Below are 23,681 nucleotides of genomic sequence, written 5' to 3' on the forward strand. Positions count from 1 at the left end.
ACAGGGCGGCAGGGAGAGGGCACACACGTGCGCAGGTTCACATGGGCGGAAGCTACATGCATCATATGTGAACAGTCTCCTTCTAGGATTCAGTAGACACCTCAGTGGTCAAACTCATTTATGGGCAGACATTTGTTCACTCACTTATTCCTTAAATATTTAATAAAATGTACTATGTGCCAGGCACCGTGGTGGGTGCCTTGTGTACTTTCATGAGCATACAACCCACTCCACGGTTGCCTAGAGAAGATCATCTCAGTCACCCACTCAAGACCATACAGACACTGAAGGGTTAAGAGTGTGGGCTCTGGAGTCACACTGCTGCCTGGGTTCAAATCCAAGCTCCACTGCTTATAAATTGGATGAACTTGTACTCCACTACTCAGATTTTCCCCCTGAAAAATGGGAATGATAGTTCTTTTTTTTTTTTTCTTTTTTTGCGGTACGCGGGCCTCTCACTGTTGTGGCCTTTCCCGTTGCGGAGCACAGGCCCGGACGCGCAGGCTCAGCGGCCATGGCTCACGGGCCCAGCCGCTCCGCGGCATGTGGGATCTTCCCGGACCGGGGCATGAACCCGCGTCCCCTGCATCGGCAGGCGGACTCTCAACCACTGCGCCACCAGGGAAGCCCGGAATGATAGTTTTTAAAACTGTTGTAAAGATTTAAATGCCTGTAAAACCCAGAACTAGCCTGCAGTAGGCATCAAATAAATGTTCGCTGTTACAGCTGTGGTTATAACTGGCTTTGCTGCCTAGTTCTTCCTATCCCCCCTGGGCTGGGTTGTAGGGAGGAGTCGGGTAGCAGGCATAGCGGCATCCCCTGTCCCGAGAAGCCAGCCTAGCACTCAGGATGGGGAGCCTTCCTGCTTCACTCCATTAGAGCCGCTTTACTGATGAGCTCAGTTGGGGAGGGTCGGGGGGTATCTCAATTTCCTTTGTTTTTGTTCAAATCTCTGCTGTCTGGGTGGAACCGGAGACCTGACTTCCGGTCCTGGTGCTTTTCCTGGCTCCATATGTGGCCTTGGGCAGGTCATTCCCCATCTTGGGGCCACAGTTTTGTACCTGAAAACTAAGCTAATTGCTGATCCTGGAAGGGCCTCCCAACCCTGACTCCTGTGATCCTGTGATGCCTCGGGAAGGGAAGGCTCCCTTCCCTCCCCACCGAGCCTCTGCCTGCACCCCGACTCCCCACTCCCCACTTTTCTCACACACACCTGGCCTAGCCCGAATGAGGGGGTGAGTTGCCACTGTCGTCATGGGGACTAATCTCCGAGAAGGTCAGTGAGGCTCTGCTTCTGCCTCGGCTGGATTGGGGATTAGCGCCTGTGTGCAAGCCCTCCCGTCCCCCCGGTGCCTCCACTCCCAGGTCTCCACACTGTTACATAGACCCTGGGCCGCCTCCACACCCAGAAGTTCCACGGCTGGGCCAGAATCAGCAGGTGGGTAGTGGGGCCAGGGCAGCTGCCACAGCTGTCTGTCCAGCTGTGGCCAAGAGAGAAAGTGGGAGAGATCAAGTCAGATCCATGCCCCTCACTACTCACATGGCCTGAGCTGTGTCCCTCTTCACCTTCTGCCCTTTAATGGGGAGAGATGGGTCTCCCAAGATAGGGGTATCACCTCTACTTCCAGCCCTGGCTCACGTTTGCAGGTCACATAGGAGCCATCTCTTTCTCCTTTGTTGTGGGTAATTTCCCCATCCCGACGTGGGGTGGGATGGAGGCTGTTTTCACATAGCCTCCCCCTTCCCCCTCACATGCTGTCTCTTCCATCCCTGGTTACCCTGACCTCTGACCCAGCATCTTCAAATCCCATCTCTCTGGAGTGTACATCCCTTGTTATCTCACACTGCCTCCGTGTATCTCTGGTCTCTCTCTAGCTCTCACTTTCACAATCTGGGGTTGGGTGGGGCGGTGTCTGCAGCCTCTCTGGACCCTGAAATCTTCCACACCCTCTGGGCTGCACCCTCTGTCTGTCCCTCTGTGCTTCTGCTGGGATTCTCCACCCTCTTGCTCATCCTTCTCCCCTCTCCATTTCTCATGGGCAGGCCCCTGGTCCCCCTATGGCCAGCCACACTCCAACTGCTCTTTCCCTTTTTCCGCTTCCTCCATTACCTGTCCCCTCCCCCGCTCAGGGTGCTGACAGGGATGACAGGAAGCAGGCTCCGGCTTCGAGCAGGAAGGGGGAGGGGGTGGGGGCCCGCCTCGAACACCAGCTGCTGAGCACCCCCCTCCCCAAGCCCTGCACCTGCAGGGCTGCCTGGCGCCTGGTGACTCCGCCCCTGGCCAGGCAGGGGAGGATGGACCTGGAGGAGAGGCCAGATCCTCGGCCACGTCCAGGAAATGCGGGTCTAGGGGATGGGGGGGCGGTGGAGGTCTGGGGAAATTGCCGACCCCCGCAGCGGGGGAAGAGGCAGTGGCTCTCTGTCACAAGGGCAGACCCCAGCCCACTGGTGGCCTCATTCTTCTCACCCCTGCCCCCAGGACTGCTGTGTGTGTGTGTGTGTGTGTTGGGCGGCGGTCATTCCAAGGGGAGACCTTTTTGTTGTGCAGCCCCAGAATCTGGAATCCTAGCCAGAGGGGGAGTGCTCTAGCCACCTTCCATGTTTGGGGGAGGGGAGAGGAAGCCCTCAAAGACACAGGGAGGATGTACCAGCACCAGGGCCAGGCGAATCAATCAGTGCCAGGCTGGGAGGCCAGGAGAGGGGCTGCACACACCCAGCCTGGGACCCATGGACTTCCCCTCGCCCTCGCGGCCCAGGCTGCTGCACGGAGATCCAGCCTGCAGTCCACCCTCTCCCCAGACCTGCCTGGGATCTGTCAGAGCCATCTCATCCCCTCCCCCTCCCTCTCTCTGTGCCAAGGACTCAGCAGATCCTGTGGAGCCTGCGGGTAGTTGGGTGAGTGGTGGCAGTGGAGTGGGGGGAAAGTGGAGGGGGAAAGCCAGCACCCCCAGGAACATCCAAATTGGAGTCAGAAGGGACCAGTGACTCCTGACCCTCATTCCCATCTCCCTGGGGACTGCCTTGGCCTGGGTGTGTGGGGTACAGTCCCTCCCCATAAAGCTTCCTCACCCTTAGGGGAAACTGGGCTCCTTACTGCTGTCCAAGGAGCCTTCCTTCCACCCCTGACCTACAACTGGCCCTTCCCTCCGGGGCTGGCTCAGCATCACCGTCAGTTTTGGGAGGCGGAATGGAGTACACCTGGAATCACAGGGCAGAGGCTCGACTGGGAGCTCAGACTGACCCCAGGCCTCAGTTCTAGGCTCTCCAAGCAGGAGGCCAGGGGTCTACGGCAATCTTCATCCTCCTCCCCCGTGTCAGATCTTAACACTTTGAGTCACTGAAAACGTGGGTGGTCTGTCCTAGGTTTGGGTTGTGGCTAATGACCCATGGACTCCCACCTAATCTGAGGGCCACGCAGACCTACCCCACCTCCAGCTGACGGAAACAAGAGGCCTCGGGATTATGAAGTTTGGGAAAGGCAGTGAGCTGCAGTGCCTGGGAACCCCATCAGGCAAGGGCTACCGGACCCCGTGTTTGTCCTTTTCGATCAGGCTGTCTGTCTTGAACATGGGAAGACTGAAGGATGGGTCAAGGAGATGGCAGGGAGTGAACCCTCAGGATGTCAGCACCAAAGATATGTGGAGGAGCTGGACTTGATCCACTGTGATTCTAGCTCCCCCCACCCAGATTTCCCACACCTCATAGCTGCTGTTCCAACCCCTTGAGAGCCTCAAACTCCCCAGGTCAGGGGCCTCAAAAGCATTGCTAAAAGCCCAGAAACTAGGATATGGGGAGTGGTGGGACCCACGCGGGAGGCCAGACCAACCCCCCTCATTGCACAAATGGGGGATGGGGGTTGGAGGAAAGCCCGAGGAGAGGCCATGAAATGACTTGCCCAAGGCCACAGAAGTCGCTGGGACAGAGCCGGACTAGAAGGCGGGTTTTCACCTCCGGAAGGGCTCCTGACCAGGCCCACAGCCCCCCATGCCACCCGGTGGAGCCTGCTCCGCCGGCCCGTATTATCCGGAATCGAGCCGGGCAGCCCGGGAGTTGCGGGCAGGACCAGGCAGTGCGGGCGGGGCCGGATGGGAGCCGGATCTCCCCGGGGAGCGGCGCACAGCCTCTCCGACCCTTATGGCGGCGGCGGCGGCGACAGGTGCTTGCGTGGCGATCGGGCCGGGCCCCCGGGCGGGTGCTGAGAGGCCGCCCCTGCCTCACGCGAGCCGAACGAACAAAACGCTCAGGTCCGGTTTGTGCGAGGGGCTCGTCGCGGGGCGGGAGCGGAGGGCCCGGGGCCAGGCTGTGGCCCTCGGTGGTCTCCTGGTCCTGGTCTTCGGCGAGCGCAGTGCGGCACAGCACTCCGCTAGCTGCCGCCCTCCCCTGCGCGCGTCTGCGGCTGACACGTCGGCGGCCGCAGTGGCCACTACAGGTGCGCACCTGGCCCGCCCCTCCCTTCCTGGCCACCCTCCACCCGGCCGGGCCCTGCCTGGCTTGGTCCCCAGCGCACGCCCCGGAGCTTGTGCCGGAGCCCCGGCTCAGCGCGCTTTATACGGCCTACTGAGTCCCCGCCCCTAGACACACACACACACACACACACACACACACACACACACACACACACACACACGCTCACGCACACACACACTCACACCTGTCCGGGCGCCCGTTTGCTCGAGGCAAATATTGACTCAGAGGAGGCGGAGCGCCCCTCTCCCCGCCCCCGCCTAGGCTTTGGGGCCGGAGCTCCTCCGAGGCCTTGGCGGTGGCGGTGGAGGGGGGGGTGTCGGGGACCTGGGCGCCTCTGGAACAACACCAGATGTCACTTTTCCACCCACCTGCCTCGGGGAGGGGGGGGTGGAGCCGAGGACAGAGGCTGCCAGGCGGAGGTTAGGGGGAACCGGAGGTGGGTATCCTAGGGAAAGTGGGACATCCCCTGGTCTGGGGATTCAGATTCACGATGAGAGTCGTTTAGTAGGGTCTGTGGCCCGCTGTCTAGCGATGATCTTCACCCGCACCCCAGCGTCTAGTTCTTGGCCCTCCGCGAAGTGCCTCGATTTCCCAACCTCAGCAGAGTCCCGGGAGTCCGGCAGATGCTGAGAAAAAGCTAGAGGTGGAAGGGCCGAGCCTCAGAGCAAGCGCGGCGGGGAAAGGGTAGGGGTGGCAACCTTGCTCCGCGGCCACCTGCTGCGCAGACCAGGTCTGGCGCTCGGCTCCTGTCCACCCGGCTCTGCTGGGTCAAAGGCCAGCCAGGCCCCGCCCGAAGCGCCCTCCACTGGTCAGACCAGGTCCAGCGCCTGGCAGCGAGCAGCGAGAACTCTTGCCCAGCTGCCGAGCGGAGTGGAGAGGCGCAACCTCCCAGCCCCTGAGTCTCCAATGAGTCGAGGCGGTCCACCTTGGCCGCTTCCACCATCTGTCCCTCTGAGACCGCGCGCGCGAGTTCTTGTCGCGTCGGGGAAATAAAGTTAAGGCAGATATAGAAATAAAGCTATAGATGCTTTACTGGGGGGTGATGGAGAGGGGGGCGGGAGGAACCTAGAGCTGCAAGTCGGAGGGGGTGGGCGCTGGCGTCTGCAAACAGTTGGTGGGGGGCGGCTCAGTCGAACCGGGCATCTCCGCTTGCTGCGGCCCCGGGGACGCCGCCGGCAGCGAGTCGGGAGTCAGAATCCTGGATGACAGAAAGCTCCAGGTAGGGGGGGTCGGGGAGAGGCTTCCCGCCGAGCCTGCCCGTCCCTGCAGCCCCTCGCGCCCCTCCAGCGGCCGCTGGCCCGGGCCCCCCCACCTGGGAACGCTGAGCGGCGGCAGGGCGATGACGCGTGGCCGCGAAGTGAGCACCACCTCCCCGCGGCTCGCCTCCACCAGGATGTTCTGGATCATGTTCTCCAGCAGCGCCTCCTGCAGGCTAACGAAAGCCGGGAGCCTACGGGGCGGGAGGCGGGGGCGCCGGGGTCAGCGCCGCCACCGACCGCGCTCTGGTTCTCCGCTGGCCTCCTCTGTGCTGTATCGTTTGCCGCGTGCTCTACGTGGATTCTCATTTTAACTCCCCGCCCTCCCAACACTATGAGGCGTCCTTGTTCCAATTTTACAGACGTTCAAACTACGGCTTAAACAGACCAAGTTGCCAAACGTCACGCTGCTGGTACACGTGGTGGGATTCGAACCCAGGGAATCGGAGTCCCCATCCCAGGGCCAGGGTTGGGGAAAGGCATCGAGCGATGAGACGGTGCAGAAGGGACTCCTGGGGAATCCCACCACGGACAGAAAACCCCAGAGCAGCCCCAGGGAAAGGCGGTGCAAGAAGAGGTGGTACTTTTCTCCTGGCTCTAAAAACTCATTTAAGAGACTTTGACGGCTATAATCACCCTCCTGGAAGTGGTGTGATGGTAAACGTTAATAGTCTGCTCTTGGAGAAGAAAATTAAAGCTTGGATCGCCATTTCGTAAATACTCCCACTGAGGCCTTAAGCGTCCAACAGTGATGTCAATGAACACTGAGTTGGAAAGAGAAGCTCACACAGGTAGAGCCCCAGCACACCATTGCCTCCTAGGATCCTTCTGCACTTGACCCCGCCCCCCCCAACCCTCACCGTGGTCTGGCTGCTTACCGGCTGATGGCCTCCTTCTCATCCTGCTCTTGCTTCTCCTTCAGTGAGACCTTCAGCTGTTGCTGCCACTGCCATTTCAGGGACTCCTGGGACGTGGGCTGCAGCGTGGGCTTCGTCTCCGTCCAGGGCAACTTCTCTTCCTCCTCCTCCAGCTCCTCCTCTCCCCCCTCTTCCTTCTTCCTCAGCCTCCGTTTGTCTTCCGCCTCCTCTTTGTCTTTGCTGACCTCAGAGCTGCTGGAGGACTGAGACGTGGCTGGAGCTAAGTGCGGGCTGCCGTTCTGGGCTGTGAACCTTGCCGACTGCTCATTCCAGAACTGGCAGAAGTAAGGCATTTGCTCCACCAGGTTTCGGTCCACAGCCTCATGGAAGATCTTGTCCTCCAGCAGACCCCTGGGTGGCAGGGAGGAGGAGAAGGTCCTCACTGAGAGGCCTTGCAGCCCCCTGTGGGGGGCTCTGGCTTCAGGGGTTCCCCAAGCGGTGGTTCTTGGCTACTGTGTCCACAAACAGGTGCTAGGTGCGGGGAGGGGAGCCCCTGATCGGTTGCTCCCTCCCATTCCTTCTTTAGATAAAGGCATCTCTGGGCCCCGTGGATTCTTAAAGGTGAAAATTATATGGTAGAGGAAGAGCCAGGATGTCAGAGTTACACAGATGAGGCCCGGAGCCCTGGAGAGACAGTGAACTGGCTCCAGACCGCATCTACCAGCCACGACAAGGCAGAACTCGGGACCCAGCCCTGAGGATCCCTCCAGCCAGCTCCGTTAGAGCTGTACCATCCTCATGGGCCTGGGACCACCAGTGGAAGGATCTTGTGAGGAAGTTCTATCTTTCAGGAAAGGAAGGGCTGGGATTTCAGGGGATTTGGGTGGACCCAGAATTGACGAATGAACTAGGGAGATGGAGGGGTGAGCGTTTAGGGGGTGGGTGGTCACCTGATGATGGTGGTGAGACAGTCAGTCAGGAGCTGCTTCTCCTGCTTGGAGACAGGGGCCCACTTGTCCGTGGATACTTCCTCACCAGCCTCCGACTCCTCCCTGGGGTACTTCCTCTTTGGCAGCTCCCTGGGGCAGGCCGTGGCATTCTGAGTGGCCTGGGCAAGCCACCACGCTGGGGTTGGGGGCATGAGCAGTGATGGTGGCTGCCCAGTCATGAGGACATAGGTGAGTTTGGGGCAGCCCCCAGCCTTAACCCAACATAGTGCTGCTGCATTTGGGGAACCAAGCCCGACTCTCAGAGTCAGCACAGGACCTGGAGAGGCTCCAAGTTGGAAAGGGAAGGAAGGAGGGGAGGCAGGGAGGCCTAAGTGGGTTCCCCAGGGGCTCTGGCTCTTTGCCCCCTCCTCATAAGGGCCTAACAGTAATGGGGGCATTCTGGGCCCAGCAGTGCCCCAGAAGTCCCAGTGATACTGCATGTGCTTCAAGCCCTCAGCAAGGGTTAGGTCTGGGCAGTCCTGTTCTAGAGCGGGAGGGTGGCAGAGAGCAGAGCAAGCAGACCCCTCCCTCCCTGAGAGTTCACCGGTGCAAGAAGTGGCGGGGAAAGTCAGAGAAGAAGTTGGCCAGGAAGTAGTCGGTGGCATGGGCGCGGGCAGTGAGGCCTAAGCTGAGCGTCCCTGGCGAGGGCGGCTGGGGGCATGGCCAGCGTGTCTCCTCCTTTGCGATCTTAAGGCTCCAGCTGGTTGGGCAGTTGAGACACCATTGGTTCTTGATGGGGGGCAGCGTCTTTGGGAAAGGGGAGGCATGGATGACAGGGGCTTAGGGACTGCCCTCCCATCACTGATGGGTCCCTAGCCCCCCAACCAGGTCTTTTGTGACACCCCCGGCATTTCATCTGCACCCATTGGCACTTTCATCCCTCCCTTCCAGGAGACTAGACCAGAGGTTGGACGTCTCTCTGGAGAGGAAGCAAGGATCCTCTCAAGTTATCCCAAGGAGACAGGCCTGGGCTTACGTCCTCACCCTGTACTTGCTCACAGGTTCACAAGCTGTACAACACGCCCTTCTCTGTGGAAGCAAAGAGACCCCCTGCTTAGGACGCAAGAGGCCTAGAGGGACTCCCCTCTTCCTCCCCTTCCTGCTGACCCACGTAGGGCCTGAAATCAATGTCAGCACCTGCTGCCCCCTTGGTTCTGCCCAACTCCCAGCCACACCCTCTTCCAGAACCTTCCCTAGGGAAGTGCTGCCTGCGGACTTGGAAAATCTGGTTACCTAACTAAAGGAAAGAAATGGAGACGTCACCAAACAATGCAGGCTGCCCCAAGGGTACTTGTCTGGTGCCCTGGAGCTTAGTGGTTTGGCTTGATAAGGAAACAGCCTTCCTTATTAAGCCTTAATTCAGAAATCCCTTCTCCCATAGCCCTCAAGACATGATTTGCCTTCACAGTTGGGCCAGAGGTTCAGAGGGGAGTAGTGTCTCCCTGGGGGTTCAGTGTGGAGTACACAGGGGTGATCGAGGTGCAAGAATGCAACCGTGGGGACTTCCCTGCTGGCGCAGTGGTCAAGAATACACCTGCCAATACAAGGGTCACGGGTTTGAGCTCTGGTCGGGGAAGATGCCACGTGCCAGAGAGCAACTAAGCCCGTGCACCACAACTACTGAGCCTGTGCGCCACAGCTACTGAGGCCCGCGTGCCTAGAGCCCGTGCTCCGCAACAAGAGAAGCCACTGCAATAAGAAGCAACACAACGAAGAGTAGACCCTGCTCACTGCAACTAGAGAAAGCCCGTGTGTAGCAATGAAGACCCAATGCAGACAAAAAAAAAAAAAAAAAAAAAAAAAAGAATGCAACCGTGGGGAGGAGGATCCAAGGCGGATACTTCGTATCATTTATGATCAGTCTCCCCTGCATAAAGAGTAATAGCCCATGTTTAGTGAGTGCTTACTGGGTGCCAGGCACTGTTGTAGGCACTTTACATGCATTAACTCATTTAATCCTCGCAGCAGTGCCACAAAGCAGATAACAATTTATTCACATTTTAAAATATTTTGGGGCTTCCATGGTGGTGCAGTGGTTAAGAATCTGTCTGCCAATGAAGGGGACACGGGTTTGAGCCCTGGTCTGGGAAGGTCCCACATGCCACATAGCAACTAAGCCCGTGTGCCACAGCTACTGAGCTTGCGCTCTAGAGCCTGTGAACCACAACTACTGAGCCCGCGTGCCACAACTACTGAAGCCCTCGCGCCTAAAGCCGGTGCTCCGCAACAAGAGAAGACACCGCAATGGGAAGCCCACGCACCGCAATGAAGAGTAGCCCCCGCTCGCCGCAACTAGAGAAAGCCCGCACGCAGCAATGAAAACCCAATGCAGCCAAAAATAAATAAATAAAATAAATTTTAAAAAGAATAAAATAAAATATTTTAACAACTTTTCTTTTTAACCTTTTTTTTTTTTTTGGCCATGCTGCACAGCTTGTGGGATCTCAGTTCCCTGACCAGGGATTCAACCCGGGTCATGGCAGTGGAAGCCCGGAATCCTAACCACTGGCCACCAGGGAACTCGCTTTTTAACCTTCTTAATATGGAAAATTTCAAAAGTATTCAAAACTGGAGAAAGTGCTACAAAGAATCTTCCATTACCCCCCACCCAGCTTGAACAATTAGAAGTTCATGGCCAATTTTGTCTCATCTATACCCCATCTCTGGATTATCTTGAAGCCAGTCTCAGATGTCATATTACCCCCCATTATACAGTTGAGGGAACTAAGAGGTTAAATAACTTGACTAAGATCACAGAGCTAGAAATCATCAAAGTCAGGAAACAAACCCGGGCAATTTGTTTCCAGAGCCTGTACCTGAAACCACTACGCCACACTCTCTTCCATCAGAAGGTGAGCTCTGCCTGGTTTCCCCTGGGTCCCCAGTGCCCAGCACTGGGTGGGTATTCATTAAATACAGGCTACAGGAAGCAGGGAATGGTCAGCCAGCTTTCAGTATCCAGAGAGTCTCTGGGGGATGTGCTATGCTTAGCCTAATGAAAGAAATCTAATCTCTTAAGTCAGGCTGACCAGTTTTTTAGGACCACCTCGGATCACCACCTCTGTCCCCTCTGGCAAGGCCAATCGGAAAGCTCTGTGGTGTTCAAAGCCCACCCTGCCCTCATCACCTTTGCTTTCCTATCTGTGATGGTGAACTCCACTTCCTGCCGCACCTTCTCATCCTCCCACTCCTGCAGTTCCTTACGGTACTGCGTCAGGAGTTTCTGCCGGTACACCTGTGGCTCAGGACAAGGAGAGAGAAGACCAAGGTCTGGAGGGCCTTGGCCTGGGCCAGTTCTGTGGGCCCCCCACTCTTCCAGAGGTTGGCCTTTGCCTCTCTCTGGGGGTCTGGGGATCTCACAGACCACCCCACACCTCAAGACTGGGAGCTGTGCACCATCCCAGCTTCTCGCTAAGGCTGATCCTACCTTGCATACCAGGTCCATGCTATAGAAGCTGGCATGCACTGAGGCCTTCAGGGTCACCACAAACGGGATCGTCTCTTCAGGAGCCACCTCTCCTCTCATAGGACTCACAGACACCTGTTTATTTTGGGAAGGAGTCTCTGGACCTTCACAGGGATTGTATGGGACAAGACGGGATAGGGGGTGGGATGGGGTGGGGTGGGATGGGGTGGGATGGGATGGAGTGGAACGGGGTGGGATGGGATGGGATGAGTCTAGAGCCCCTCTGGAGGTTCTCATTCTGCAAACACAGGGAACTCTCACCTCCCCAAAGTCTAGAGCCTTCCGCTGCCAGACAAAGACAATTGTCTCATCCTTGGAGATGTTGTTGAGGAACAGCAGGCGGCTGCACTTGCTCTGCACAGGAATGTTTCCCAGGGAGATATGTGATTGGGACAGGAAGACGTTCTGTTGGTGGAGACAACACAACAGCAACTTTGGGAGGTGAAGAAGTACTAAGCATAGCAACCACTACCAGTCACTGAGTGCTTTCAACAGGCCAGGTACCACTGTAGGCAACTGACATGCATTTGATCCTCACAGTGGCCCAATATATAGGCCACTACTATATATAGGTACTACTAATCATCTTCACTTTATAGATGTGCTGCTAAGGTTCAGAGAGCATAAATAATTTTCCAGAGGTCTCTCACAGGCACAGCTGGGATAAACCCTGACAGTCTCACTCTAAAGCCTATGATTTTGACCATTACAATAGGCTTGGAAGGGCTGAGAAATCAGAATTCGCTTAGAGAAGGCAGAAGTAGAGCCGACAAAATTCGTCTCTGAAGGATGGTTGTAAATTAGTAGGTGATCAGCTGTTGGCACCTTCACTGCGCACACAGCAGGCGCTGTGTTGTAGGGGTGTCTGGAAAGATTGAGGCCATAGAAGGGGCACTTTCTCTCTGTCTAGACCCTGAGGGCCTCCAGAGCTGAGACTTTGTCTGGCTCTTCTCTGTGACCCCACAGTACTCATCCTTCGGTAAGAGTCCAAAGAGGGTAGGAGTGGAAGAGTGGACAGGCAGATGCATTGGTGGATAGTAACTGGATGAGTGCATGGAGAGATACGTGGATGAATAAACAGGCATGTGGACCAGTGGGGAAATGGATGGATGCGTCATACCTCCCAACAGTGAGGAGTGTGTGAACTAAAGGTAGTATTACTGACCCTAGATATTTCAGCAAAATCCATCTACATCCAGGGGAGAGACTGTTCTATATGAAGATAATATCTCAGTGCCCTAGACTGGCAGAGCTTCTTTTTTCTCCTTTCAATACCTCCATCCCAATGCCCAGAGGCAAGGGCGGGTGGAGGGCCCTGCAGCAGGTGGAGTGCTGGAGCAGGAACACCTGTGGGCACTAGGTGGCAGGGTAAGCCTCTCATGGAGCTGGGGCTGCCTCCTAAACCTGGAGGAGGGCTGGGTCCAGGTTCACCTCTGTATCGCTCCCTTCTCAACTCCGTCTCTTCTTTCGCAGCCTCCCCACCCCTCCGCAGTGAACACCCTGGACCCTCAGTCTCCTCCTAGGCCTCAGGCCTTCCCAGATCCCTTCCCCCTACCTGTCCAGGAACCATCAGCCTCGAGTGGATGGAGCTGTTGTCCCATGAGGAGATGTTGTGGAATGGGGCTGTGTCGCCCATGATGTTAGGGTCATAGCCCACTCCCTGGAAGCGGATGATGGCTGAGTTCCATCCCAGGATGTGTATGGGCACATCCACCTGGGAAGTTAGGAAGGTGGGGGAAGGCACTGGTCAGAGCAAGGCCCGCTGGGGAGGCCACCTCCAACCCCCGCCCCAAGCCCGTGTTAGCCCAGGCTGCTGCTCACCATGTAGGTCTTGGCCTCAATAGGTGAGAAGATCCAGAAGACGAGAGCAGTTGTACCTGGCTGGATCTCCCCTTTGGGGTTGAGGCAGCAGAAGATGGGGTGATCAAAATTTTTTTCCTGAACCTGCGACAGGATGCTGGTCTGGATCTCATATGTCACGGGCACCGAGCCACCATTATACAGTTCATAAATCTGCAGGGGGAAGGAACAGGGAAATCTCCACACCAGCTCTGGGCTGCAATGCAGAGAGCCTGGGATTCTGTGTCCACTGTAGGAGGGCAGGTTGATCCCCGTGACGTCACCCTTACAGTCCCAGAGCTCCCTTAAATACCTCTGATTTCCCGTATGGCTTGATCACCCAAGAAGTATATAACTGTATTTTCAACCTGTGACATTTTAGTATAATCTGTAATTCTTATTTTATTTGCTCTCAACTTACCTTATTTTATTTTATTTACCTCAACTTATTTTATTTACCTTACCTTATTTTATTTACCTCAACTTAAGGGGACACTAACGCTTGTGTCCCTAGTGTTGGAATTTAGGGGAATGTCCATGCGTACACCATCCAGACCCTTCATCGTTTTCTAAGCTCTCATTCTAATTACCTGTGAGGCAGCCACTCCATGTCTGCCATTAGAGGTCGTTGTGCTTACAGGCAGATAAGGGAGCAGAAGGAAGATATGAGGTCCCCCAAGACTAACTCCACAGTTGGGGAATCACAGAACGGCCTGCCTGAAACCAGAGATCTTCTGGTCCAAGCCTCCATGTTAGAGATGAGAAAACGGAAGACAGTGAGAATAAAGAGTTTGTCTGGATTTAGGTCCAGCCCCTCATCTTTCTCAGCACCCACCCCTGAACGCGCTGATGCTCTTTCTCTAGCTTGGACCACCCTCTGAGCTTCAGACCTGGTATCCAACTACCACTAAACAACTCCTCCTGGTTGTCTCATAGGCCTCTTAAATTCAGCCAAAACCCAACTCTTCACTCTAAAACCTATTCCTCCCCCCGGTGTATCTTGTTTCAGCAAATGGCACTACATACTTCCAGTGGCTCAAACTAGGAATCCAATACGTTTTTCATCCATCCCTTTCTCTTACTTCCCAGATCCAATCCCCAGCAAGTCCCAGGGATTCTGTCTTCAAACTGTAAGTTAAATCTGTTCACTTCTCTCTGTTTCCTCTGCCCTCTTGCAGGTCCAGGCCACCATCTGTCATCATCTTATGAACGAAAAAGGCAGCTTGGCTGCAGTTGTGGAGTTTGGCTGGAGGTACAACTGGGTCTTCTCCAGATCTTGGGGCCTTTTCCATTGTCTATGTTCAGGGCCATGGGGGAGTGGTCTGATCTCTCTGGAAAGCTTTCCAGGAGGCATGTGAGTCTTTGCCTTCTCTTTTGAGGGTCTGGGTTTCTGGGTGGGGCTTCTGGGAAGCCAGTGGCGTAAAGGGTGGTGTAAGGCAGTGGGCAGAGCTCGGGACTATGAGATCCCCTCTCAGGTCTAGGAAGCCCATTCCTGTGCCTCTCGGCTAAGGGGCTAGAGGCCCCTGCCCAGAAACACAAGGGCTTCTCAATTGTTAGAAATTTCAGAGTGATGAAGTGTTTGTGAAAATACTATATCCTCTCTTGGAGATTTCCAATGTACATTTTCAGAACAAAGGAAACTGATTCCCTCCAATTAATAAATAAAATTCTATAGCTTTGAGGATTTACATTCTAGCTTTTCATGCTCCGGACAGATGCCCTTTTTGGGGGCAGTGATTTTCAAACTGTGACTGAGACCCATTAGTAAGCAGGTCAGGAAACCAATTTATCAGGTCATGTCCAGCATTTAAAAAATGGAACAGGGCTTCCCTGGTGGTGCAGTGGTTAAGAACACACCTGCCAATGCAGGGGACACGGGTTCGAGCCCTGGTCCGGGAAGATCCCACGTGCCACGGAGCAACTAAGCCCGTGCGCCACAACTACGGAGCCTGCGCTCTGGAGCCCGTGAGCCACAACTAATGAGCCCGCACACCACAACTACTGAAGCCCGTGCGCCTAGAGACCGTGCTCCGCAACAAGAGAAGCCACCGCAATGAGAAGCCCGCGCACCGCAACGAAGAGCAGCCCCCGCTCGCCGCAACTAGAAGGAAGCCCGCGCGCAGCAACGAAGACCCAACACAGCCAAAAATAAAAATAAGTAAAATAAAATAAATAAAACATTTAAAAAAATGGAACAGAATAAAATAAAAAAGAAAACATCAGAGTACTTAGCATGTAGTGGTGACGTATTGATTTGTTTTGTTTCAGTTGTATGTATGTATTGGGTTTTCCAAAATATATTAGTGTGGCTCATGGTCAAAGAAGTTTGAAAAACCTTGTGTTAGAGGAAGGAACTCCCTGCTTTTGCATGGGAATGAGGCCTGGCAAAAGGTTTAGAACCAGTGCCAAGAAGCTGAAGCCTCTCGCCTTGGGTCTCTCCCTGTTGCCCAGTCTTGGGGTTCAACCTGTCACCCCACCTCTTAGAGTGAGGGCAAGGTCCTTGTCATCCTGTCAAGGGCTGATACAGATACACAGAGATCAATGCTGAAGCCTCCTGGTGACCAGGACAATGTACCACTGACCTGCCTTGGGGGCAGTGTGTCGCCGATGGGGACGGGGATGAACTGATGGCTGGTGGAGGTGAAGTGCACGTACTTCTGCTCCAGCTTCACTGTCACACCTATGAAATTTAGCTGGAAATAGAAAGCCTGTGAGTAGCATCCTTCCCTGGGAGGAACTGAAGTACCCAGCAGAGAGATCTGGACCCCATCTCTCTGGGGAGCACGGCTCCCTGTGCCTCTCTCTTGGTTTTCCAGGACAGGACCAGGGCTGGGCCTCACCAGGATCTCCCGGCCGTGGGACACCTTGAAGAGCACCGGGAGGCGATCAGTGCCAATGAACAGGTGGCTGGAAGGGAGGAGAGAGTCTGGGATGAGTTACTGAGCCCTGGTACGAGTGGAAGAACAAGCGGTCATGGCACACCTATGGCTTTGGGGCAGCTATGCGGAAACCCTTGAGCTGGGATGGGGCAAGAGGAAAATTAAACTTCCCCTGCAGGTGGGAAGGTGGGGCCTTCTCAGGGTGGTGGCCACTCAGGATACCCTGGAGTCACACAGTGCAAGGCCAGCGTCCTCCAGGAGTCGGGGGGAAGGGGGTCTCCAGGACTGGAAGTGCAGGGCGGGCGGTGGGGGCAGCACCTGTATCTGAACTCCACCATCTGCTCTTGCCCGGGACCCAGGCTCCCAGCCTTGGGGCTGACGGAGAATATGCAATTGTCCTGCACGCGTATTTGGTGCAGCTCAGTGCAGTCGAAGTCCACCTGCTCTGCCCACAGCTCCAGGTCGATCTGCTGGTCACTTGGGAAGAGGAAGGCCCTGGGAAAGGGGTGCAAAGCAGAAGGGGTGGAGCCCCTCAGTCAGAGCAGAGGCAGGAGCTCTGAGCCCCAGGCAGGACGGATGGAGGCCTTTTCTTCATCCCCCAGTAGGCAAGCTCTCCCATGCATGGCCGGGCAAATGCGGCAGTTGTGGATTCTCGTTTCATAATGGCCCCCAAACCCAGGAACAGAAGCAGGGTCCTGGTGACTAAATGGAAAGCGGAGATTGGGGCTCGCATTGTGGGTGCCAGGGGTCAGGGTGCTGCTTGTATATGTGGGCCACTTTGAGCTGGGCACTGACCCTGGAGGGGTTTGTGTGACAAGCTGTTAGGAAGGGCCATTTGAGCCACCTAGAAGTGCCAGCAGCACCAACCAAGGGTCCCCAAGAGGGCTGGTAGTCTTGAATCCAAAGCAAGGCTGGGCATAGAATGAGTGCCCCTGTAATGCCTGGTGCTGTACTAAAGCAGATACTGCACTCTAAATGGTGACCAAATAAGTGACCAAGGGGTCCCAAGGTCACGATCTGAAAAGAAGATCCCTGCGCTCTCAGAGGGATGGCACGGAACTGTCCTCAAAACGGGCAGAGGTTATGAAGAGGCAACGGCCAGGAGGGGGAAGGAAAACAGCCAACACATCTGAAAAGGCTCAAGGGGAGTCAGGAGATGCAAATCAAAACTCCCTTGAATCAATCTTAAATATTTTCACATCTGAATCGTGACAAATAGTTACATCCAATGCTGGTAAGTTTAGAAACAATGACATCTTCGAACATAGGCAGGGAGAGAAGAAATTGCTACCACCTTTTGTTGTAGGAATTATGACAGCATCTTTTAGAATAAAAAGTGCATAGAATAAAAAATGCCCTTTGACTCAGAAATTCTATTCGGGGGAACGTAAGTATGCAGGCAGGCAGGCAGGCACGCACGCACACACACACACAGACACACGTACTCACACAAGGATGTTGATTACAACTTTGTTAGTGATGGCAACAAATATTAAAAAGCACCGGGAACAACTAATGTCATCTAATAAAGGAGTGGTTTTAAAACATAAGGGCCATTCATATTACAGAATACTATGCAACTATTAAAAAGAACGAGTTAGATCTATACGTCTTGATCTTTATTGATCTATAGGGAATGTTATTGACATAATGCTGAGTGAAAAGGTTATTGCTATAACGCTGAGCAGAGAGTAATACGTGTAACATCATGCCATTATGGTAAAAGAAATGAAAGGGTAGCTGCGTCCCTGTGTCTGTGCCTTGTACCAGTGCTGAGAGTGGAAGCTCATGCCAAACCCTCCAGGGCAGACTAGAGAGGGAGCTGGGGTGTTTCTTACTTTTCTTCCATCACCCTTGTATTGTTTGACTTGCTACAGGCGAATAAACTGTTTGGTCATTTTATTTGCGGGATATTGATCAGCGGCAAAACTGGTGATCATGATACTTCGGGGATGTCTGGATGGTTTCCCTCTTGGCCCTCACCCAGTCTCCCTCCAAATGATTGCAGTCCCCTTTTCCCTGCCAGTCCTCTGGTGTGGGCCCCCATCTTGGCACTGTGGAAGGCTGCCAACCTGTCCCCCTGCCTCAAGCCACGAATCCTTCTCAGAAGGAGAAGGAGTCCAAGGCCCTGCCCGTCCCCCTATCAATGTTGCAGCCACTCTGTGGCCTCTTCTCTTACCCATGCCCGCGCTACACCCTCCATCTGGGAGGCTCTTCGCAGCCTCTCTTGCCTCCGCTCCCTGGGTTGCAGGTCTAGCTTGGCTGTAGCTTTCTCCAGGAAGCCTTTCTCATGTGCCCACCCCCACCTACCACTTCCAAAACAGAGGCAAGTGGCTGCACAAGCCTCTGTCACAGCACTTGTCACCCTGCACCGAAAGGCCGGTCCGCCCCACCTGGAGGGCAGGGCCTGGGCTCATCTGCATTGCTATTCTGAGCTCTGGGCCTGGAGCCTAAACCTGGGAAGCCCCAGTCAACATTTAGCCAATGACTTAATGAATGAGTGAGGGAACAGATGATGTTAACCCGTATATCTGATGCCTGTGAGGGATCACCCCTTAAATGCACGGCAGCTTTTCTGTCCTGCCTGCTGCTGCCCGCAGGCCAAGTCCACACTCCCCATTTCTTACTGGTCTTGGCAGGAATAAAACCTTCAGTCTGTTCCTTACGAGTTTAGCAGAGACCCGGCTAGAATTTTCAAAAATAGCCTTCTAAGAAATTGAAAGGAAACACAACAACACAGAAAGCCTAGGAGAGTCAAGCCTTCCAAGGAAGGTTCCCTGCGTTTGGAATCCGGGAACGAGCACGGACTGCCTTCCTGAACCTCCAATGATGTCCCAATGGACGGCCCAGTTCGGTGGGCACTCTGCCCGGCTTTCCTCCCGCCCCAGTTTCCAACAACCTGGACCCTCTCCATAGAGAGTGTGAGCTGGCTTGCTCCTACACAAATACACACGCACGCACAGTCCACCAAAGTACCCTGCTCCACACCAGGACACAGGCCAGCGCCGCTTTTCCTGCCCCCACTCCTGAGCCCTGCAGGGGCCTGGCTCCCAGCCACTCAAACAACCCCGGGAATGGCAGATCCAGAGCTCCAGGCGGGCCCTGGGCCTCCCCCACCAGCCTGCCAAGCTTCCCAGTCACTCAGGGCCAGGAGCCCTGAGTTACGCACTGTCCCGGCCCTTCTCAGACAGAAGCCGCCTAATAAATCAGCTCCCCCGGCATCCTCCACCACCGGGAGGGGCAGGACGACCCGGAGAGTACAGGGTGGCCACTGCACCCCGGATGATGCAGCCCCCCACCAGCCTCACCCACGCGCACCCCATGCCTCGGCTCAGGCAGGAAGGTTCCTGAGATCACAGATGGCCACCCCCTGCATATGTTCACCCTTATCCACTCACTGCCATGCCCAGGCTGGGCCCCTGGCTCTCTCCCCCAAGCCTGACCCAGACGGGGACACTTCTTTCTCACCTCCATCTAGCCAAGCAAAGTTGGAAGTCATCAGAAGGAAGTTTACTAGGAAATCGAGGCGCGTGGCAGAGGAAGGGAGGGAAAAAAAGAAATGGCGATGGCATGGAAACAGGATGCTTACTGGGCACCAGCTTGGGGCCCCAGTGGGAGGAAAACCAAGCACAGGAAGGGCCCAGCTTGGCGGGCTCAGGTCTCCAGGCCTGGGCCCCCTGTGATTGGGGAAGTGCAGCCTGCCCCATGGCCAGCCTCGACCCTTCCTGCAGCTCACTGGCTTTGCTTAGCCCTGTCATCTCCCTGACAACGGCGCTGTGGCAGCAGAGCACTGTCCTTCCCTGCCAGAGACCCTCAACTCGCCCCTGTGCAGGCCCGGCCCCCATTGGCCTGGGGCTCTGTCGGGGCTGCCCCAGCGCCTAGCACAATGCCTGGGACGCAGGAGCACCTCGCAGCTTCTTGCTGACTAACCAGTGTAGGCGGGGATTCTGGAGTTGGACAAATCTGGGCTTGAACTTGGCTCTGCCTCTAATGGCTGAATGCTCTTGGTTGAGTCCTTAGCCTCCCATCTGTGAAAGAGTCAGCAGAGGGGGATTTTTTTCACAGGGTCGGTGTGAGGCTTGGAGGAGAAGAGGCTCATAAAGGCCAGCGGCTAGCATGCAGCAGATGCGTGACGGTTACTTCTCATTTCTTAAGCTCTGAAGATGAGCCTGCCAGTCTCCATAGGGTGATTCGACCATTTCTGAGCCTGTGGACCCGACTCAGCCAGTGACAGGTCTGGTGTCCTGCTGGGCGACCCTAGTCCCACCCTGGCCTCTACATCCTTCAGTGGGGGCGGGGGGCACACTTCACAGACACCAGGCATCCAGGGCTACCACCAGCAAGAGAAGGCCTCCAAGGCCCTGTCCCCCGGGCCCCCCGGGCCCCCACACTGTACCAGTCCAGGGGCACCACTCCACCGTTCTTCAGGGCCAGGAACACCACAGAGGGTGGGGCATCTATTGGTGCTGCCCCAAAATTGAAGTTGAGCTTCAGAGGGGTGAAGACAGAGGGGATCTGGCTGGTGCTGTGTGGAGCAGAGAAATGGTCTCAGAAACAGGGCTGCGGACAGGATGGGGCCCTTCCAGGGGTGGCTGGCTTGGCACCCATCTCCCCATAGGTGGGAATTGGAGAATCTGGGACTCAGGGGCAGGGGTGGGTCAGCACTTTAGACCTCAAGCCCATCCCTGCCTTCTCCATGCTCCTCCGGGGATGGGCAGGAATTGGGGAGGAGATAGGGACCCCCTTCTTGGACAGGGCCTGGGGCTGAGGGCATGGACGGAAAGCTCCAAGAACATCCCCAGACAGGCCCTGCCTCTCCCCCAGGCCCACCTCACCTGTGCCGGGTGGGCGCTTGGTAGGTGAGTTCCCAGGGGGTGGGGTCGCGCTCCAAGTAACTGTTGAGCAGGTCTAGGGAGAAGAGGCGCCACAGGTGCTTCCGGGTGATGCCCTCGGCGCTGCCCATGGAGCAGATATCCAGGATGGAGAGTAGGGGGTACACGGCCATCAGGGACACGCGACACAGCTCCTGCTTCTCCCCAACCTTGTTATCTGGGGGAAAGCGGTGCGAGAGAGAGGGGTGGGCTCACCTCCCAGCTCCCCTGGGGCGGGGCGTACAGGCTGAGGATGCAGGGGTCCCGGGAAACCTGTCCTAGGACCCTTGCCAGGAGCAGACTCTGGGATGCTTCCAACAATAGCCAAACTTTATCTGATACTTTCTATGGACCAGGCACTGTCCTAAGAGCTGTGCAAACACCACTGTGCACTGTTTTCAAACTATTGATTACACTTACTAATGGCTTTATTGAGATATAATCTATATGCCATAAAATTAACCCTTTTAACACATACAATTCAGTGATGTTTTTTGTATATTCAGAGTTGGGCAACCATCACCACAAATTTTAGAACGTTCTCAGTCTTTCCCAAAGAAACCCAGTACCAAGTAGCTGCCACTCTCCGTTCACCCCTGGCAACCACTAATCTACTTTCTGTCTCTGTAGATTTGCCTATTCTGGGTGTTTCACATAAATGGAATCATACAATGTGTAGCTTTTGTGACTGGCTCCTTTCACTTGGCGTAATGTTTTCAAGGTTTGCCCGTGTGGTAACATGTACTTTATTTTTTTGCCTGTGCACCATTATTATCCCCATTTTAGAGATGTGGAAACTGAGGTATAGGGAGGTTAAACAAGTCGCTAAGATTACATGGCTAATAAGTGCTGAGGCCAGGATCCAATTCCAGGGAGTCCACACTCTTAGCCACTCTCCTGTGCTGGACTTTTATTAGGCAGCCCCGGGGCAGGATGGTAACAACCTCATTTTATGAAGGAGGAAACTGAGGCCCAGGGCAGCTGAGGATTTGCTTACGATCCCACAGTAAATCAGCACAGCGCCCAGCCCTTCACGTTGAGTCCTCCACAGCTCAGGCACACACAAACGGACACCCACACATACAGATGTGGTTGGTATGAGGCATATACACCAGACACCCAAAGGCACACCCTGGCACACTCACACCCACTCTGCCAGCTCTGTCTGAACCCTCAGCATCCTCCCACCCCAAGTCCTGCTCATACAGTCCTCCCCCTTTCCTCCCTGGTCCTGACTCTCCGTGCCAGATGGTCCAGGTACCTCTGTGGGAGAGGAGAGAGTAGTTGATGGTCCAGGAGTACTGGGAACGGTGTTTGGGACAGGCGGTCAGGCAGATGGTGTCCTGGGACCGGGGCGGCATGCTCCCCTCTGTGCGGTCCAGCTGCAGAGCTGTTCAGGAATGACCGGGTGGGGTCAAGGGCAGAGGAGGCCCTCAGTGCAACACAGGGAGGTCCAGCCTTTCCTCTTGCTCCACCCCAGATACTCTCCCCTGGACCAGCATTGCTCTGGTTAGAGAGCAGGCTCTGAGCCAGGAAATGGGGAGCAGAGTGCTTCCTCCAGATCAAGACAGTGTGAGGACGTGTCTTGGTGTCACTGGCATCTGCTAAGCACTTTGCGCCACCTAGCTGCCCGGTGAGGCAGGCTCCACCAGCAGCCCCATTTTACAGATGAGGGAGTTGCTCAGGGAGGACAATCACCCGGCAACGCCACACATCTAGGAAGTGGAGCACCATGTTTTAAGCCCTGCTCTGCCTGCTCCCGAGCCATGGTCTGGTTAACCAGTCTTAACCAGCGCCCCTCATTGCCTGCCTCCCAGCCCAGTCCCGCCCAGGCCTGAGTACCGAGGGGGCCGTTGCCGACAGCCTCAGGGCTGCACTGCTCCAGGAACAGGCGGTAATAGAGGGTGCAGTTGCCGTCATTCAGGAGCACCAGCATCCTGGTCTGCTCGCTGTTCACCAGCACGTTCCCAAAGTCCAGCTCCTTTTCCTTTGCCTGAGGGCCAGAGTCAGCCAGGCCGGGGTGGGGGGCTCCCCCAGGTCCACGGCCCCGTCTTTCCCAACCCTGGCCTCAGAGAATCCCCAAGGAAGGGCAGGTTCAGGCACCCTGAGGCCTTCCCTCCCGCAGGTGCTCTGGTCCCCCGCCCCCTCCCCTCCCCTCCCGGGGTCCTCCCACTCACGGAGAGGCTGCTGCGGAGGCCCATGCCCACCAGCCGGAGCAGGTAGTGGGTGGTGGCGGAGGGCTTGGTGTTTGGGGGCAGGCCAGCTTCCCAGACCCACATCCCCTCTCGGAACAGGTACTTGCTCTCCTCCAGAGGGCTGAAGGTCCACGTCAGCGTCTGGGGTCACAAAGATTAGCCCTGCATGGGGGTCTCTGGGAACCCCTGCCCAGGCTCTTGGACGTCTAAGGTCCCGCTGCAGGATATCAGGCTATGGTGACCCATCCTGAGTGTCTCCCCGTGCCAGGCACTTACACACATCTTGTGCTATGTTATCTCCCTTAGCCCCTCGATCCCTTAGCCCCACGAGGTAAGCGGTATTCTTCTAGTGCCTCATTGTCTGATGAGAAACTGGAGACTCAGAGAACTGGGGAACTTGCCCAAGGTCACACAGCTGATGAGGGCGCTTGGCAGGAGCTGGGGTGTGAACTCTTGAGGCGGACTCCCAAGTCTGTGTGGTCTCTCGCCTTGCAGGTTGCTACCCCCGGCTTCTAACAGACACCGTGTGTTGGTGGTTCTTGCCTCAAGTTGGGCCTCCCCAACTAAGAGGCCCTAGACCAGGGATGGGAGGCTGCTAGTTTGGGCCCCCCCCATGCCCCCCCCAGGGACCCGCCACTTTGACGTCCGCGAACCCTCTTCCCCACTCCTTAATGGTAGCCACCCACTTGTCTCCACACCGTCTTCCAGTGATCTCTCCACGGTGGGGACCAGGGATGGAGAATGGACTCGTTTCTGGGCACTGACATCAGAAACCCTGCTTCAAGTCCCAGCTTTGCACCTCCTAACTCACAGTCTCAGTAAATGGCTATTGTTCCCCTCTAAGTCTCAATTCTTCTTTGTA

At 55.8% G+C, this 23,681-nt stretch overlaps 1 protein-coding gene across 1 annotated transcript in view; it reads right to left on the bottom strand.

Moving 5' to 3' along the window:
- Nucleotides 1-5,532: 5,532 nt before the first annotated feature.
- The window catches only part of CFAP65 (cilia and flagella associated protein 65), a gene marked incomplete at its 3' end in the record, with an annotated part of 41,164 nt that continues 23,015 nt past the window's right edge, over nt 5,533-23,681 (bottom strand). The window contains 19 exon segments of the mRNA XM_079924424.1: nt 5,533-5,665; nt 5,780-5,917; nt 6,602-6,991; nt 7,531-7,659; nt 8,114-8,316; nt 8,554-8,598; nt 10,697-10,804; nt 10,997-11,110; nt 11,297-11,440; nt 12,591-12,749; nt 12,857-13,048; nt 15,457-15,567; nt 15,715-15,781; nt 16,072-16,248; nt 20,150-20,278; nt 20,589-20,802; nt 21,886-22,014; nt 22,467-22,617; nt 22,802-22,960. Of these exon segments, the coding sequence (XP_079780550.1) occupies nt 5,533-5,665; nt 5,780-5,917; nt 6,602-6,991; nt 7,531-7,659; nt 8,114-8,316; nt 8,554-8,598; nt 10,697-10,804; nt 10,997-11,110; nt 11,297-11,440; nt 12,591-12,749; nt 12,857-13,048; nt 15,457-15,567; nt 15,715-15,781; nt 16,072-16,248; nt 20,150-20,278; nt 20,589-20,802; nt 21,886-22,014; nt 22,467-22,617; nt 22,802-22,960 (2,892 nt within the window).

This window comes from Stenella coeruleoalba, assembly GCF_951394435.1.
Source record: "Stenella coeruleoalba genome assembly, chromosome: 6".
Taxonomy (NCBI): domain Eukaryota; kingdom Metazoa; phylum Chordata; class Mammalia; order Artiodactyla; family Delphinidae; genus Stenella; species Stenella coeruleoalba.